The sequence below is a fragment of the Malus sylvestris genome, chromosome 5 (genome assembly GCF_916048215.2).
Source record: "Malus sylvestris chromosome 5, drMalSylv7.2, whole genome shotgun sequence".
Lineage (NCBI taxonomy): Eukaryota > Viridiplantae > Streptophyta > Magnoliopsida > Rosales > Rosaceae > Malus > Malus sylvestris.
In genome coordinates this window covers 27,548,878-27,564,436 of record NC_062264.1, presented here as the reverse complement: position 1 = coordinate 27,564,436, position 15,559 = coordinate 27,548,878, and the positions used below count along the sequence as shown (strand labels likewise).

General features: G+C 41.8%; 2 protein-coding genes across 3 annotated transcripts; one reads left to right on the top strand and one right to left on the bottom strand.

The window, feature by feature from the left end:
* The first annotated feature begins 640 nt into the window (after positions 1–640).
* LOC126621384 (acyl-coenzyme A thioesterase 2, chloroplastic-like) lies at positions 641–4,003 on the top strand. Its single transcript, XM_050289877.1, has 5 exons — positions 641–1,199; positions 1,927–2,104; positions 2,539–3,011; positions 3,272–3,400; positions 3,585–4,003. Exons 1-5 carry the CDS (start codon positions 651–653, stop codon positions 3,753–3,755), a joined length of 1,500 nt encoding a protein of 499 aa, XP_050145834.1. The 5' UTR covers positions 641–650; the 3' UTR covers positions 3,756–4,003.
* Positions 4,004–5,757: 1,754 nt separating this feature from the next.
* On the bottom strand, positions 5,758–10,394 carry LOC126621369 (formin-like protein 1). Of its 2 annotated transcripts, XM_050289857.1 has the most exons (5): positions 8,507–10,394; positions 8,110–8,416; positions 7,786–7,985; positions 7,229–7,473; positions 5,758–6,991 (listed from the first exon to the last, which is right to left on the bottom strand). In XM_050289857.1, the coding sequence occupies exons 1-5, from the start codon at positions 10,176–10,178 to the stop codon at positions 6,158–6,160; spliced, it is 3,258 nt and encodes a 1,085-aa protein (XP_050145814.1). In that variant the 5' UTR covers positions 10,179–10,394; the 3' UTR covers positions 5,758–6,157. The 2 variants fall into 2 exon arrangements, with proteins under 2 accessions (XP_050145814.1, XP_050145813.1); XM_050289856.1 differs by having other exon boundaries at positions 8,110–10,394.
* Positions 10,395–15,559: the final 5,165 nt, after the last annotated feature.

Here is a 15,559-nt window from a genome sequence, read left to right as displayed (position 1 = left end):
GTTTTGAATCCTTCACCTAAGTATGAATGGATTTATGCAATAATTAATTTATTGTTTTAGATGTCATATATAACGTTATGACTCTGCTGCCTATGCAAGTTTCCCTATTCTTTTGTTCTTTTTGGCCTTTGGTCAGCTTTGCTTCATTTACAAGACAACCGATTGTCCTCTTTCTGGTGTTTAGTATTATTTTGTAGGCAAAGGAAGTAGCCTTCTCATTCATAAGTGTGCGTGTACATCTTTTAATTTCCTCTACTTCCTTCAATTTGTTCGATAAGACATGATTCATCTAGCAATATATGCTTATAGGTTATAACTTACAAGTCTTTATATCATCAAACAATAAAAACTTAAGTTCATATACAATATACATCGTCACACAAGATATCATGAGATTTTTTTAGAACAATGCTGTAGAGGTTGATGAAGACTCCATCAAAAAGCAACTGTTGGAATGAGATAATGTGTAGAAAATGCTTTGATTTTAACTTTTTATTTTTTAAATGGGTTTAAGATAAATTATAAATTGAACTGAGTTTGTAATGATAATTTAGATAATAAATATGGGTCTAAAGAGGTATCGAATGCTAACATGTTTTATAAATGTAAGAACTCATGCCTAATCACATTTCTCACCAACCCAATAAATAATGTCAATAAAATATGTGTTAAAATACTTTTCACCAAGTCAATGCAAAGACTCATTCCATGAGAGTCTTGTCGTTCCCCAGCTTTACATGATTCGAAGTTCAATCAATCAAATTTCCAGAATCCCAAAACCCCCAAATTCCATGGACTTGAATTCCTCTCCTGCAACTCCCAATTCACCCGCTCCCATTCCCGTCGTCGCCACTCTCTCTTCCCCTTTCGATAACCCGCCTCCGGCCCAAGATGGGCCCAACGGTTCGACCCGGAAGCCTATTAGCCTCTGGCCGGGAATGTACCAGTCGCCGGTGACAAATGCGCTGTGGGAAGCCAGGTCGAAGATCTTCGAGAGGTTCTTTCTGGACCCGCGCAAGGACGCGCCGCCGCAGAGCGAGTTGCTGAACAAAACGCCGTCCCAGAGCAGGACGAAGATTCTGTACAATTTTTCGACGGATTATATATTGCGGGAGCAGTACAGGGATCCTTGGAATGAGGTCAGAATTGGGAAATTGCTTGAAGACCTTGATGCTTTAGCTGGAACCATTACTGTAAAGGTAGAATTTTTTTAGTGTTTATTATTATAACTGGATTTGTGGGTTCTGCTTGAAGTTTGATCACTTGAACTGGGTTTATGATTGTTTATGTAAGAATTTTGTGATGAATTAGGCTGAATTGCACTTTCAATTCGTAAATCCCGAGCTTTTGAACTATACATTGCTACAACTTTCTGGTTTGGAGTGTTTATATTCTTTTCAAACTTTGGATTATTCTAAGGAGCTGCCATAATCTGGAATGCATTTTGTTTGAGGCGTTGATTGGTTTAGTTTCTAGTGCGAACAGTTTTGTAAGTCATGGGAACGGTGTCTTATTTGACCAAGAGACAGTTTCTCTTCTTTGTATTGCTAGTTAAACAGAAAGGTGAGTGCCGTAAAATTTGGACGGTCGCAAGCTTTGAATTACTTTGGTACTGTTTTATTATGTATGATGCAAAGGGGGGGGGGGGGGGGGCTGTGGAAGCCTGGTGATGATCATGTGCAGCGATGTCTGTTTGACTCTAAATATTGATATAATGCAAAGAGCCATTCAAGTTATGTTCATTTCAAAATGTATTCTCAGTTGTTTCAGTCTAGTTGAATAATGTGATTGAATTTGTCTTCTGAAGATACTTGTGATTGACGAGATAAGTTGCTAGTTTATTTCATGTTAAATTACGTTTGTTCCAAGTGAATTTCTTGCTTGTACTCTTCATGTTGTTTAATTTTAAACCTTTATATGGATCAGCACTGCTGTGACGATGATGGCACAACAAGGCCACTCTTGCTGGTCACCGCATCGGTGGACAAGATTGTCCTGAAGAAGTCGATTAGTGTTGATGTCGATCTGAAAATAGTTGGTGCTGTCATATGGGTGGGGCGGTCATCTATTGAGATTCAACTAGAAGTTATTCAGTCAACACAAGGTACTTGTGAATTTGACGTAACTTTGTTTTTGAAATCTGATAACCTTTGAAAGTTCAACTAGAACTTTCTATATCCTTTCCAGCATTTTGCTCAGAAGGCTTAACTTCTATTAAAAGTTTGCAATTGCATTTTCAATGTTAGAAATAGAATTTGCTTATGGACACTGGTGTCTCCTTCTAATTTTTTTAATGAACAATAATCAGTTTGCCTCTGTTTAACGTAATCTCGATATCTGGAAACAAAACTCACAAGCCCACAAATGGGCTGTTATAAGAACAACGATCCAATTTGTCATCCTGTCAACTACAAATTGACTATTATATCATCTGTCTGCTCAGTAATGGTGTGATCTTTTAAATTTATGCTCTTTTTGTGAAGGGATGTGCTTAATGTTCTGACCGATCAGACTTTCATAAGAAAACTTTTTTGGCAGATGGATCTGACAATGCAGACTCGGTAGCTCTTTCAGCAAACTTCATGTTTGTGGCACGTGATTCTAAGACTGGGAAAGCTGCTGCAGTTAATCGGATATCACCAGAAACTGAAAGAGAAATATTGCTTTTCAACGAAGCAGACGCCAGAAATAATCTGAGGAAAAGAACAAGAGGAGGAGGAGACAGAAGGGAGCTTGAGAATGGAGAAGTAAATAGACTTGAAACTCTGTTGGCTGAGGGAAGGATCTTCTGTGATATGCCTGCCTTGGCAGACAGAGATAGCATTCTTCTGAGGGATACCAGCTTGGAAAACTCTTTGATCTGCCAACCACAACAGAGAAACATGCATGGTCGAATCTTTGGAGGGTTTTTGATGCACCGAGCATTTGAATTGGCTTTCTCCACCGCTTATGCCTTTGCGGGCCTGGTGCCTTGCTTTCTGGAAGTCGATCATGTTGACTTCTTGAAACCTGTGAGTAGCCCATTGGCTTCCTTCTTTTCAATTGTTCAAATCATCCATATCATCAGTATTTTCTCTTTCAATCGAAATTTATACACATTTTCCGGTTCTCTTTTTGTTCTTTATTTTATCCAAATTATCTTTATTCTGTTTATTTTGCATCTGGATGGACCCCGATTGTGACTTTGAGGAGATGGAAGAGTAAGCTGGTTTTCTATTCATCCATTTCTGTGCTAGATATATGTTTGAAGCATGTATGTTTTAATGAGCAGGTGGATGTTGGAGATTTCCTGCGTTTCAAATCATGTGTGCTTTACACAGAAGTTCATAATCCTGATCGGCCTGTAATTAACATCGAAGTTGTTGCCCACGTTACCAGGCCTGAGCTCAGGTCTAGTGAGGTATGTTCCCTTAACTGCACGTTCAAAGAATAAGAAAGCTTAAGTTTTAGCTTTAAATGAATGCCATTAAAAGTTGACGTTACTCCTGTTTCAGTTACCCATTTCGGTTAAGGAATTTTCGTTTTTATGATGGTTTATTCGCTACGGTTCCAGTTACACATTGCTTTGCTCGTGTTTGAAACAGGTTTCAAATACATTTTATTTCACTTTCACCGTACGCCCTGAGGCAAAGGCCACAAAAGATGGATTTAGGTTACTGAATGTGGTTCCAGCAACAGAGGAAGAAGCACGCCATATAGTAGAACGCATGGATGCTCAAGCCTTGCTTTCAACAAATAGAGTCGTCAGCAAATAGACACAAATAGTTGCGAGACAGTTGATATGTATTTTAAACAGAAGGGGGTGCTATTTATCTCAGAGTTACATATATGTTGTGCCCATTATAAAGGGGAGTGTTATTCACACACCGTTTTTTATTTCTTACATTTTGTTAATTCTTGTCCTTTGATATTCCGACAAGATAATGTGTGGATTGCATCCCCTTAGATAAAATGTCATGTCAAATTGTCATTCAACTATTCAAGACCCCATATTTACTTTTCATCTCTGATTTGTGAAGCAAAATCAATGGTGCAGATCCATATTGTGCATGTGAAAGAATTACCGTTTAGAGCTTGTGGGATAAGGACACGGTTAGTTAGGGCAATATGTCCGTTGCCTTGCATCTAGGGTTCCAATCCCCATCCTTGTTTTTTTTTATTTACAACCCCATCCTTAATTTTTTTTTTTAATAATCGATATTAAAAATATTGCTTTGACTAAAAGAAAAAGTTATTTTTTTTTAACAATCAATATTATCTACAATATGGGAAGAGCAGTAGGCTTACCTTCACAATCAGCTAGTAATAATGTGGTTCAAATTCGTCTTTAACGAAAATCGAATCTAAGATCTTTCACTTACCAGTGAAGAAGAATACCACTAGACCGTCATACTAAATGTCAAGAAAAAGTTAATATTCGAACACGCTAATTTTACTAGGCTGACATGTTCTTCTGTCTCTTCTACCCCCACAAAATTCACCCTTTTTCTTACAAAGAAATTAGAAAATGAATTTCCAAAAATAAAAATAAAAAAGGAATTTATCCTTGTTGCTGTCCTTTTATTTAGGACTGGTTTGGTATTGCTGTGCTTTGAAAAAAAACTGCTGTGAGAATAAGCGGCTGTGCTGTGAGAATAAGCGGCTGTGCTGTGAGAATAAGCGGCTGTGAAATAAAGCCAGTAGAGTGTTTGGTAAACTTTTTTGTGAAAGTGCTTTTGGAAAAAAAAGCAGGATGATAGTGTGTCTTTTCATTAAATGAGCACTGTAGCTCCGTGTGCTTTGAAAAAACTGGCTTTTTTTCAAAGCAGCAAATAGCAACTTCAGCTTTTCCTTTGATTTTCAGCTTATTCTCACAGCAGCTTCCAAAATAAGCCATTTTTTTTCAGTTTACCAAACACAAAAATGACCCTCAGCTTTTTTTCACAGTGGTTTTTTTTAAAATCACCTCAATTCCAAACGGTGCCTTACTTTGGATGGTTAAAGTAAAAGATGAGGATATACCATAAAATAAAAAGGTAAAAACTAGGGTCCATATTGATGTCTTCACATGAAAAGGGTTAGATATTTCAACTGTGGCAGAGGCAGTGGCAGGGGCAGAGGCAGAGGCAGGACCCCAACGGTCACTTTCCTTCATTTTTTCAAATTTGCAGTAAGCAGCATGCGAAATCATGTCGTGTTCCCCTTAATTGAAAACGACCTCTCTCTTCATGGATTCTTTTACCAAAGAGGAGTGGACCTCATGTTTCAACAAGTAATTCGGGCAAAGTACATTTTACTCCTTTTAAGTTTTTACCCCGTCATTTTATTACCTTTATCTTTAAAACGTTGCAATAGTATCTTTAAAGTTGTGTTTTTTTTATAGGGAACTTTAACGAAAAGCACTTGGTACTGTTTACTTTAACGAAAAACCACATTTTTACATTAAAAAGTTAATCCTGGTACTATTCACTTTACCCTTTATTTTGTCCTTATCATTAAAACTCAAAGTTTTCAAGCTCTTTTCATTAGTTTTCCCTTTTTTATATTCAAGCCACATAATCCGAAAATTTGGTTGTTAATTGATGACGCGACAAATGCAAAACCGATATCCAGGAGAAACTTTTATGGCACATGTCAGGCCAGAAACGAGTCGTCTATATTTGAGTATCATTTAGCCTCACGTACGTACGTGCCAAATGCATGGGATTCCACTCCTTGTGAAAGTGCCATGTGACAAAAAGAAAAAGTAAATAAAGATAAAAAAAAAAAATCAAAAAATATCAAACACTACCGTTGCTATGATTAAATTACAAAGAATAATTGGGGATAAACGAGATATGGAGAACAAATTAGCGCCTTGATACAATGCAGAACAGTTGCATAAACCATGTACTCTCAAGAGTTCTGCTTCCATTGAGCAGTTGTGTGATCGATCTTCCCATAAACTATCTAATCCGAATTACAACTTATTCTTCCCAGATAAAATCTCCTCCTCTGTAATTATATAATCTACAGAACGCAAAATCGCTTACATGATTTTTTACAAGTACAAATTTTTGGTGGGGTGGAACCTGGAGCTATGTATATAAACCTGGCATACAAGCTGTTCAAACCGCCTACTTAACACCGGTTTTTCCAAAATCGAACCAAAACGCCATCCTGAAATGAGCTGCAGAAACTATGGAGACGCGCTCTCATCATCGGATGAACTGTACCGCCTCAACCCATGAATTCCAGGAAGTAGTTGTGGCAGCATTGGATTTACTGGAACTACTTGTGGTAGCATTGGATTTACTGGAACTGGAAATTTGTGGGCGGTAATAACTTGGGTTCGCTCATTTATTGAACCAACTTCCTTACATACTCGATCAAGAACTGTAAGAAAGTCTCTGACCACCATGAAGATTCTAAACGGGTGAGCTTCTTCCCTAGCGGAGTTCCCGTGGAAGTACTCTGTAATCTCCTTCACCAGGGACAATGCAACACTTTCTTGAGCTTGAAGTCTTATAATCTCCTCTTCGGCCAATTTCATGAACATGTTCATCGACTCTGAGAATTTCCGGCTGCTGTCATCTGACACCATCGTCTCATTTAATTGCACAACCTCCGCGATGTTGCTAATTCCTTTAGAAAGCTTGGAAACATCACTGCTCAGCACATCAGAATCCATGACAGCAGCTTTCTTCACGTTACTGAGGTCTGTACTGAGAGCTGAAACAACTTGCAGGCCAAGCCTCCTGCACTTGACATCATCACTCAAGGTTGGGTTTGAAGTTTGATTGCCACCGTTGAGACGAGCACCTTCCGTCCTTATGATTTCTTGTACGACAAAATGCAAGAGTGTGGTTTTCCCATCTGCCCCCTTGACGTCAACCAGCTTGAGGAGTGTGTCCAGTTTGAAGGCTTGGGCATCACCACGGTTTGTCCCAACATTCATCCGGTTTCCAGTCTTCAGAACAGCTTCCAGAAGCTTCAAGAACATCCTGCTGTTTCTCAATTCTTCACAGGCAGCCTAAGTAAGGAAATTCCAATGAGAAAATGCCTGATGGAAAAACTATCATCTCCACATGGATAGAAATACCCATGTTAAGTTGACGAACACTTTCAATTAACGTATTAATGTTTTTGTGTGCCTCGGTATATTCACGTCTTGATGGAAATGTTTACTTAATGTTACCATCTTAGCATAAGAAAACAAAACGGAATCTAGCATCACATGTTAAGAGGGGAAAGAAATGGTGTGATTTACCTCCAAAGTTTCAAACGACTTTTTAAGGTACTCGATCTCAGACTCAAAATTAGTCATGTAAAGCATTGCATCAATCCTTTTAAATGCAAAAGGAACGTCAAGCAGCTCTTTCAGAAATCTCTCAGCAGGACCAAGGTTAACTGGTGAGTTGTCTTTGTATTCCTTCAGCTTCCGTTCTTCTTCTTTGGTTGGAGCCATCTTCATTAGACTTTCAAGTAACTCAGTTCCAAGAGCGTCCGAGTTTCCTGCATTCATTACCAGTACCAAAGGACACCATGAATTCACAACTATCACATAAAAGTTATCACAAACCATTTCAGCTACAATAAAAAATCATCTAAGAAGAATCACAGTTATTATGAACTTATGAAATGCCACTTATCACGAGAATTCAAATATATCCCAGGCCAACCAAATTTTAAATTCTCAATGTTAACTAAACGGCGTGCTCAAGATATAACCAAAAGCATAAACAATATTACCATCAACGTTGATATGATAATTTTCTCAGCATTCAGGAAAAGGGAAGACAACTTTGAAGAAAAAATGGTTTTTACCTTCTAATAAAGCTTCACAAACTTCCTCTATGGTCACATTGAGAGCCCTTAGTGAGATTGCAATATTCTGCGACTTTTTTGGATCAAGTACTCTATTCTCTTGATTTGGTGAGGGAAGAACTGCACGTGGGGTCGTTTCCCTTGGATTCGGGTTTGGTGTTTTTACAACAAACAATGTCTCTATCATTTCTTCATTCAATCTGTAACCACCGTCCGATGATTCCACAAATTTAGTAGTGCAACACAGTATAAGCAACCAACTTACTACATAAATTATAAGTCTACCATAACAAGAAAAGCAAGTAAATGCAAGTACTATCTTACTTGAAAGAGCTCGATCTAAACTGATCCCACACCATTTCGCGATCGGAGCTTGCTCTAACTTTATCCCAATGCAATGGCTTCAACTTTGGTTTCGGAGTCTCCTCAATCGGCTCCAATGGTGTTGAACTTGGCGTCAACTTCACCGGCGAAACAGAGACCTTTCCCGGGTTTTGAAGCACAAAAGGTCTTGAAGGAGGTATGAGAGCTGGAGGCCTAGAGAACACTTGCCCAGCTGGTGTTCTAGGACTTGGTTTCTCCCAGAGTCTCAGTGAAGGAGGCATTGGCGGCGGCTGAGGAACCGAAAGAGGCTGCTTTAAACCACCACTAAACTCTCTCTCGGTTGAAGTCAGAGGCTGCTTTAAACCACCACTAAACTCTTTCTCGGTTGAAGTCAGAGGCTGCTTTAAACCACCACTAAACTCTCTCTCCGGTGAATTCGACAACGAAGACGATGAAGATGATGAAAGAGACTGCATTTTAGGATCCAAATGAATAAATGCTCGATCCGAAGCATTTGAAATTCTTGGTGAGGCAGCTGAGCTCTTCTCCAAACCTCTCAGTGGTGACATAGAAGGTGAAAAGGACTTGGCTCTTGAATCAGAACCGTTCGATTCTCTCTCTGGTGACAATGAACAATGTAAAGATGGTGAAGGGGATTGATCGTTCCGATCTGAAAAGGCCGAAATTTTCGGTAACGCATCTGGTTTGTTTCTGAAATTTAATTCCAGTGAGGAAATCGGCGAACTTTGATCAGAAACCACCGAAACTTTCGATGATGCATGTTGGTTGCTTCCGAAATCTCTCTCCGGTGAAGAAATCGGCGAACTTTGATCCGGAACGACCGAAACTTTCGCCGGTACATCAGGGGTCTTCTCCAATCCTCTCTCCGGTGACGAAGATATCGAGGACATCGACGGAGACCCTCCGTTTCGGTCCGATGCAGATGGGAAATCATCAACAACTCTCTCCGGCGAAGACATTGGAGTCAACGACGGCGACCGTACATTGACATCAGCAAACGGCGCCGTGTAATGCATGGCTGAGGGTTGCGGCGGTTTGGGCTCTTCTGATCTTCTGTTGGGACTTAAACTCACCGGAGGCGAGAGACTGATTGAGTGTGACCGAGACGGTGAACCCAACTCGGAAGACGAGCACGAACACGACGTCGTTTCGCTGCCTCTTTCATCAAATACGCCGTCCGCAACCGCCGCGAATACTCTCCTGGACCCGGATCCGTTTCCATTGGAGCTGTCGCGATCGCCCGAAGACCCTCTGGGAGAGTAGAACTCTTCTTCCTCTTCCTCTTCCTCGTCATCTCGGTCATGGGTCAGAACCGGTTCGGCATTCTCCCAACGGCTCAGCCTCGAGGTTTGCCGAACAAGCGGCGGAAGCGGCTGGAGGTCCGGCGAGTCGACTTTCCGAGTTTCTTTTTCGGCCCTACGACCAACGCTCCCGCGCGGGTCAACTCGTTCCTCGAGTCTGCGCGAGTTGACCACTGTGCCCAGGTAGAGGAACTCGGAGCTGTTGGCAGAGCCGGTTCGGACCTTGTGTGTACCACTGAAGGAGTGGCTGAGATTGGGCACCTGAAATAGCCTGCTGCTGTGCTCGGATCTAACATACGACTTTTCGTCCTCGTTGTCCGGGAAGTTGCGGCTGTTGTGGTGTTTGCGACGGTAGAGGAAGAATGCGGCGACGGCAACGACCACGACGGCGGAGAGCACGGCGGCGATAGTGAGGGCGAGGTGCTTGTGGGCGCTGGAGTTTTTGGTGGGCTGGGGGGCAATGAGGGAGGAGATGTTGGCGGGGAAGGAGGCGAAGGCAGTGGTTGGGGAGGGAGGGGTAGGCGGAGGGGAGGGTAAGGATGGGAAAAAAGGGGAATTGGGAGGGGGAGAGTTGGAACTGGAAACTGGGGGAGTTGGGTTCGGAGGTGGGGAAGGAGGTGAGGGAGATGGAGGCGAAGAAGATTCCTGCGGCAGAAATGGCTGGTGGAGGACTCTATGGTTTGGCCTTGGAGATGCGGTGAGTGGAGAGGATAAGAAGAGCAGGAGGAAGATGAAGAAGTTGGCCATTGTGATGACCTTGGAGATTGAGTTGCTGCAGAGTCCCCAGTGTTTTTGTGAGTGAAATTTGTCGGTCTAGAGAGAGGAAGTGAGGAGAGAGAGAGGAAGAGTGAAAAGATTGAATCTTGAGAGTGAAAAGGGTTATAGAAATGGGAGAAATAGTCCGTTGGTGAAGGTGGCAGTGGCAAGTGAGGGCAGCTGCATCCAGCTAAGATTCTTTTCATTGCTTGCGTGGAGTCGGACTGTGTTGTAGGGAGGTGTTTGCTACTTCTATTTCCACCTCACTATGTTTACTCGGACTCTTTAGTGTTTGTGCCAACTCTTTGGTCTTGTTTTCTTTTGGTTAAATTTAAAGGTAAATTATACAAACTACTTTAATTATAAGTCGCACCATAATTTTTTACCTTATATTTTAAATATTACAATATCATACCTTAATTTATGAATTTGTTACAAGGGATATGACATCTCTCAAAAATTTTGTTAATTAGGATTAGGCAGGTCTCTTAGTCTAACCATGAACAAGAACACTCAAATGATCAAATTTATGTCGGGATTATTCTTCGAAGCTTAAGTTAGTGATTTAGTCAAAAGTAAAAGTGTTTAAAAAAATTAGATTTGACTACAATACTTACATGTATCTGATACAATTATTATATATTCACATAAATTAATCTGATCCATAGATGATGATTGTACAAAATACGTGTAAGTATTGTATTAAATAAATTATTTTGTATCTTATAAAAATGTTTTTAAGGTCTGAATTTTTTTTGTATCTTGAATGATTGTGGAGTTTATCTTATATAGGGAATTAGATTGGGTGTTCTCATGAGTTTTATTCGAAGAATATCTCAAGATTTAGGTTCTCACTGAAAAGACGGAATCTTCTTAAATATTATGGTTGCTTAATTGCCATTTAATATGGTATAGTGATATTTTTCATCACTTGTAAGAGAGATGTGATATATTCAATTTTCGTTAAAAACAAATTCAAACAAAATTATTATGATTATGCTATTGTGAAATGAAGGAAAGCTTATTTATTGATATCCCCGATAAGCTACAAATATGTACATATACATGAGTCAAAATAAACACACAAGAGGGAGCCTTCACAAAGGTTGCTTAGGAGAAGTCTCAGCAGTCGGTAGAGCCCCAGAAAGAGAAGGCACCGGAGGGGGATCATTTGGAGCCTCAGTACTGGACAGAACCCTAGAAGGAGGAGGCATCAGAGGTTGATCATTTGGAGCTTCATTACGCGGTACAGCCCCAGAAGACGAAGGCAATAAATGCCTTTGGAACAAACCCACAAATCTCTGATGATCAAGTAAAACCTGACCATCAGTTTCCTTCATCTGGTCAAGCTTCCTCTTCATGTTTGTAGCATATTCATGTGCGAGCCGGTGCAACTGTTTATTCTCATGCTTGAGCCCTCTAATCTCCTGTTTGAGACTCATCACTTCAGCCGCCAATGATTCAACTTGGCGGGTTCGAGCAAATAGGCGTTGGGCCATATTAGACACAGAACCTGCACACTGAACACTGAGAGCCAGCGAATCCTTAACAGCTAACTCATCAGACCGTTTGGAAAGTAGTCTGTTATCTTTGGGAGTGAGAAGGTTCCTGGCCACCACCGCAGCAGTCATATCATTCTTCATCACGGAATCCCCAACGGTAAGAGGACCAGTTGGGGAGACGAAGGATGGGCGCCATATGTTGTCTGGAGAAGGCGGGGCTGCCTCTTCAACAAGGTTCAAGTCAAAACGACGGTCAGAGGGGCCAGACATTTTCAAAGGTGTTGAAGAGAGAAGAGGTCGGACAAATCAAGATCTTAGAAGTGCAAGAATGAAGCTTCTACTGGTGGAGATTCAAGTGTGCTTTGGAACTTAATGCCAGCCTCTATAAAAATCTGCACTCGACGGAGCTTCAGAAATCAAAGAGGCGCCTGCTCAAAAATCGAAGAGGCGTTTGCTTTCTCAAAAGTTGGGCTGCTTAGAGATCACGAGGGTTGATCTCAGAAATCGAAGAGCCGTTTGCTTTCTCAAAAGTTGGGCTGCTCAAAGACCACGAAGGCCGATCTCAGAAATCGAAGAGGCGCTCGCTTTCTCAAAAGCTGGGCTCCCTAGAGACCACGAGGGCCGATCTCAGAAATCGAAGAGGCACCTACTTTTCCAGCCTTGTCAGCACCTGTCACACGCACACTCAGCTTTGCGGAAATTATGGGCATTCTGTCAAAGACTTCTGGGGAAGTAGAAAACACAGGAATCTTACTGTTCAATCACCCACTTCCCACACGCAACAATAGCTCATGGGTACCACAGATAACTTTGCCAAAGTTCTCTGCCAAAGTTGAGCACGTGAAGCTTGCAGCTCCCACTACATCGCTCTGACCAAGAAGGGTAAAAGAATAGCAAAGAAACAGCACTAACAAAGTTTAGACCCATAAATTTTGAAGGTCTAGCTACCATATTATTACCCACAAGGGTAAAGGAACAGTACCACTGCTGGATAATTGGAAAGTCCATGTATGTCAACCTCTGTGCTTCGTGGCAAGGTAGACTAGCAAACATGCCCAACCTTTACTCACATTCGAGAAAACACTCCCAATAAGATTGCTTGCTCCAAAATCGAAGAGGCACCGTCCTCCGAATCTAAAGAGCCAGACTCCCAACATGACTACTTTCTTAAAAATCGAAGAGAGGGTAAAGGAACAGTACCATTGCTGGATAATTGGAAAGTCCCTGTGTGTCAACCTCTGTGCTTCGTGGCAAGGTAGACTAGCAAACATGCCCAACCTTTACTCACATTCGAGAAAACACTCCCAACAAGATTGCTTGCTCCAAAATCGAAGAGGCACCGCCCTCCGAATCTCGAGAGCCACTCTCCCAACATGATTACTTTCTCAAAAATCGAAGAGACACTGCTCCCCGAATCTCGAGAGCCAGACCCCCAGCATGATTGCTTTCTCAAAAATCGGTGAGGCACCGTTCTCCGAATCAATCGAAGAGGCGCTCGCTTTCTCAAAAGCTGGGCTGCTCAGAGACCACGAGGGCCGATCTCAGAAATCGAAGAGGCATCTACTTTTCTAGCCTTGTCAGCACCTGTCACACGCACACTCAGCTTTGCAGAAATTATGGGCATTCTGTCGAAGACTTCTGGTGAAGTAGAAAGCACATGAATCTTACTGTTCAATCACCCACTTCCCACACGCAACAATAACTCATGGGTACCACAAATCACTTTGCCAAAGTTCTCTTCCAAAGTTGAGCACGTGAAGCTTGCAGCTCCCACTACATCGCTCTGACCAAGAAAGGTAAAAGAATAGCAAAGAAACAGCACTAACAAAGTTTAGACACATAAATTTTGAAGGTCTAGCTACCATATTATTACCCACAAGGGTAAAGGAACAGTACCACTGCTGGATAATTGGAAAGTCCCTGTGTGTCAACCTCTGTGCTTCGTGGCAAGGTAGACTAGCAAACATGCCCAACCTTTACTCACATTCGAGAAAACAGTCCCAACAAGATTGCTTGCTCCAAAATCAAAGAGGCACCGTCCTCCGAATCTCGAGAGCCAGACTCCCAACATGACTACTTTCTCAAAATCGAAGAGAGGGTAAAGGAACAGTACCATTGCTGGATAATTGGAAAGTCCCTGTGTGTCAACCTTTGTGCTTCGTGGCAAGGTAGACTAGCAAACATGTCCAACCTTTACTCACATTCGAGACAACACTCCCAACAAGATTGCTTGCTCCAAAATCGAAGAGGCACCGCCTTCCGAATCTCGAGAGCCAGACTCCCAACATGATTAATTCCTCAAAAATCGAAGAGACACTGCTCTCCGAATCTCGAGAGTCAGACCCCCAGCATGATTGCTTTCTCAAAAATCGAAGAGGCATCGTTCTCCGAATCTCGAGAGCCAGATACCACAGACCACTTTTTCAAAGTGCTCTGACAGAGTTAAAACATGTGAAACTGGCAGCTCCCACTACCGTGCTATGACCAAGCAGGGTAAAGGAATAGCATTACTACTTGTTGTTAGGGAGACTCCTATATATGTCGACCTCCATCCCCAACGGACAGGCAGACCTGTAAAAATGCTCAACCCTTCATCATATCTGAGAGGGCACTCCCAACAAAGCCTTTCGAAATATTCAGCTTTCTTTCCCCCCGATAATACCTCTGCAAACAAGCTATACTAGAGTAAGAATATCTCATATCATCAGGGTTAAAAGCAAGAGTATCCCATATCATGCTTTTTCCCTGTTTTTTCTTTTGGCCTTGTTTTTACCTGCAAGACAAGGAGAAAGAGAGCAATCAGTCAGCACTTGGAATCAAGCTTCCAGCCAGGAACTGACTGCCTGGAACCCCTTACCTGATTACTTACCTGGCATTGCTCTCGAGTACTCATCTTCATCATCTTATGTTTCCAGGGAAGATTCCGCATCTGCTTGAGGAACAGATAGGGCAAGTGCGAAGGATACAAGGAAGCATGTGGAGACAAGCGTAACAGCACACGTGCCGATACATCCATTACTCTGTCAAAAGCAAAAGTATCCCATATCAGCAGGGTGGAACGTACTCTAGATTTGATGGACTTGTTTTGACCCTCAAATTCTTCAGTCGGCCTTATACTCTGGAGGAAACCAGAAAACCCTCCAGCTCAGTTCAAGAATAAGCCTGTGGAAAGTTACTTCTTCAAAAGCAAAAGTATCTCATATCATCTCTTCTCATTTTTCTTCTCTTTATCCTTCATGCTGCTGCAAGATGGGGAGAAGGTGAACAATCAGTCGGAGCTCTGATTGTTTACCTTGTCTGTCACCTCTTTCAGCAGACCCCCTAGCTCGGCGACTTGGGGGACTCCTACTACATGGTTTGTATCGCGCTTGACCAAGCCTGAAACTACAAGTAAGCTTCAAGTGAAATTGATACATTACCTTGTGCATCTCCACCAGTTAAAGATACCACCCCTGGATGGAGGAAGAGTACTTCCAGAGAAGATGCCACATCTACCTATGAGACAGATAAGGCAAGTCAAGACAACACCACACTCCGATACTTAGAAGTTTCGTGATTACGAGATCATTCTCCCACAATATTTCCTAATGTCATTTGTACTAAATCATTCACTCGTACTCACTAAAGGAGAGCTTGAACCTATGTACTTGTGTAAACCCTTCACAATTAATGAGAACTCTTCTATTCCGTGGACGTAGCCAATCTGGGTGAACCACGTACATCTTGTGTTTGCTTTCCTATCTCTATCCATTTATATACTTATCCACACTAATGACCGGAGCAATCTAGCGAAGATCACAAAAAGCGACCGTTTTCGTTACCTAGGATCTATCTTGCAAGAGAACGGAGAATTAGATGGAGATCTCAACC

Coding starts and splice junctions, on each gene's coding strand:
- LOC126621384 (XM_050289877.1), top strand. CDS start 651: ATGTCAATAAAATATGTGTTAAAATACTTTTCACCAAGTCAATGCAAA. Junction 2,105..2,538: donor AGTTATTCAGTCAACACAAG/GTACTTGTGAAT, acceptor CTTTTTTGGCAG/ATGGATCTGACAATGCAGAC. Junction 3,401..3,584: donor CTGAGCTCAGGTCTAGTGAG/GTATGTTCCCTT, acceptor TGTTTGAAACAG/GTTTCAAATACATTTTATTT.
- LOC126621369 (XM_050289856.1), bottom strand. CDS start 10,178: ATGGCCAACTTCTTCATCTTCCTCCTGCTCTTCTTATCCTCTCCACTC. Junction 7,986..8,109: donor TTTAGATCGAGCTCTTTCAA/GTAAGATAGTAC, acceptor CGGTGGTTACAG/ATTGAATGAAGAAATGATAG. Junction 6,992..7,228: donor AGTCGTTTGAAACTTTGGAG/GTAAATCACACC, acceptor TTCCTTACTTAG/GCTGCCTGTGAAGAATTGAG.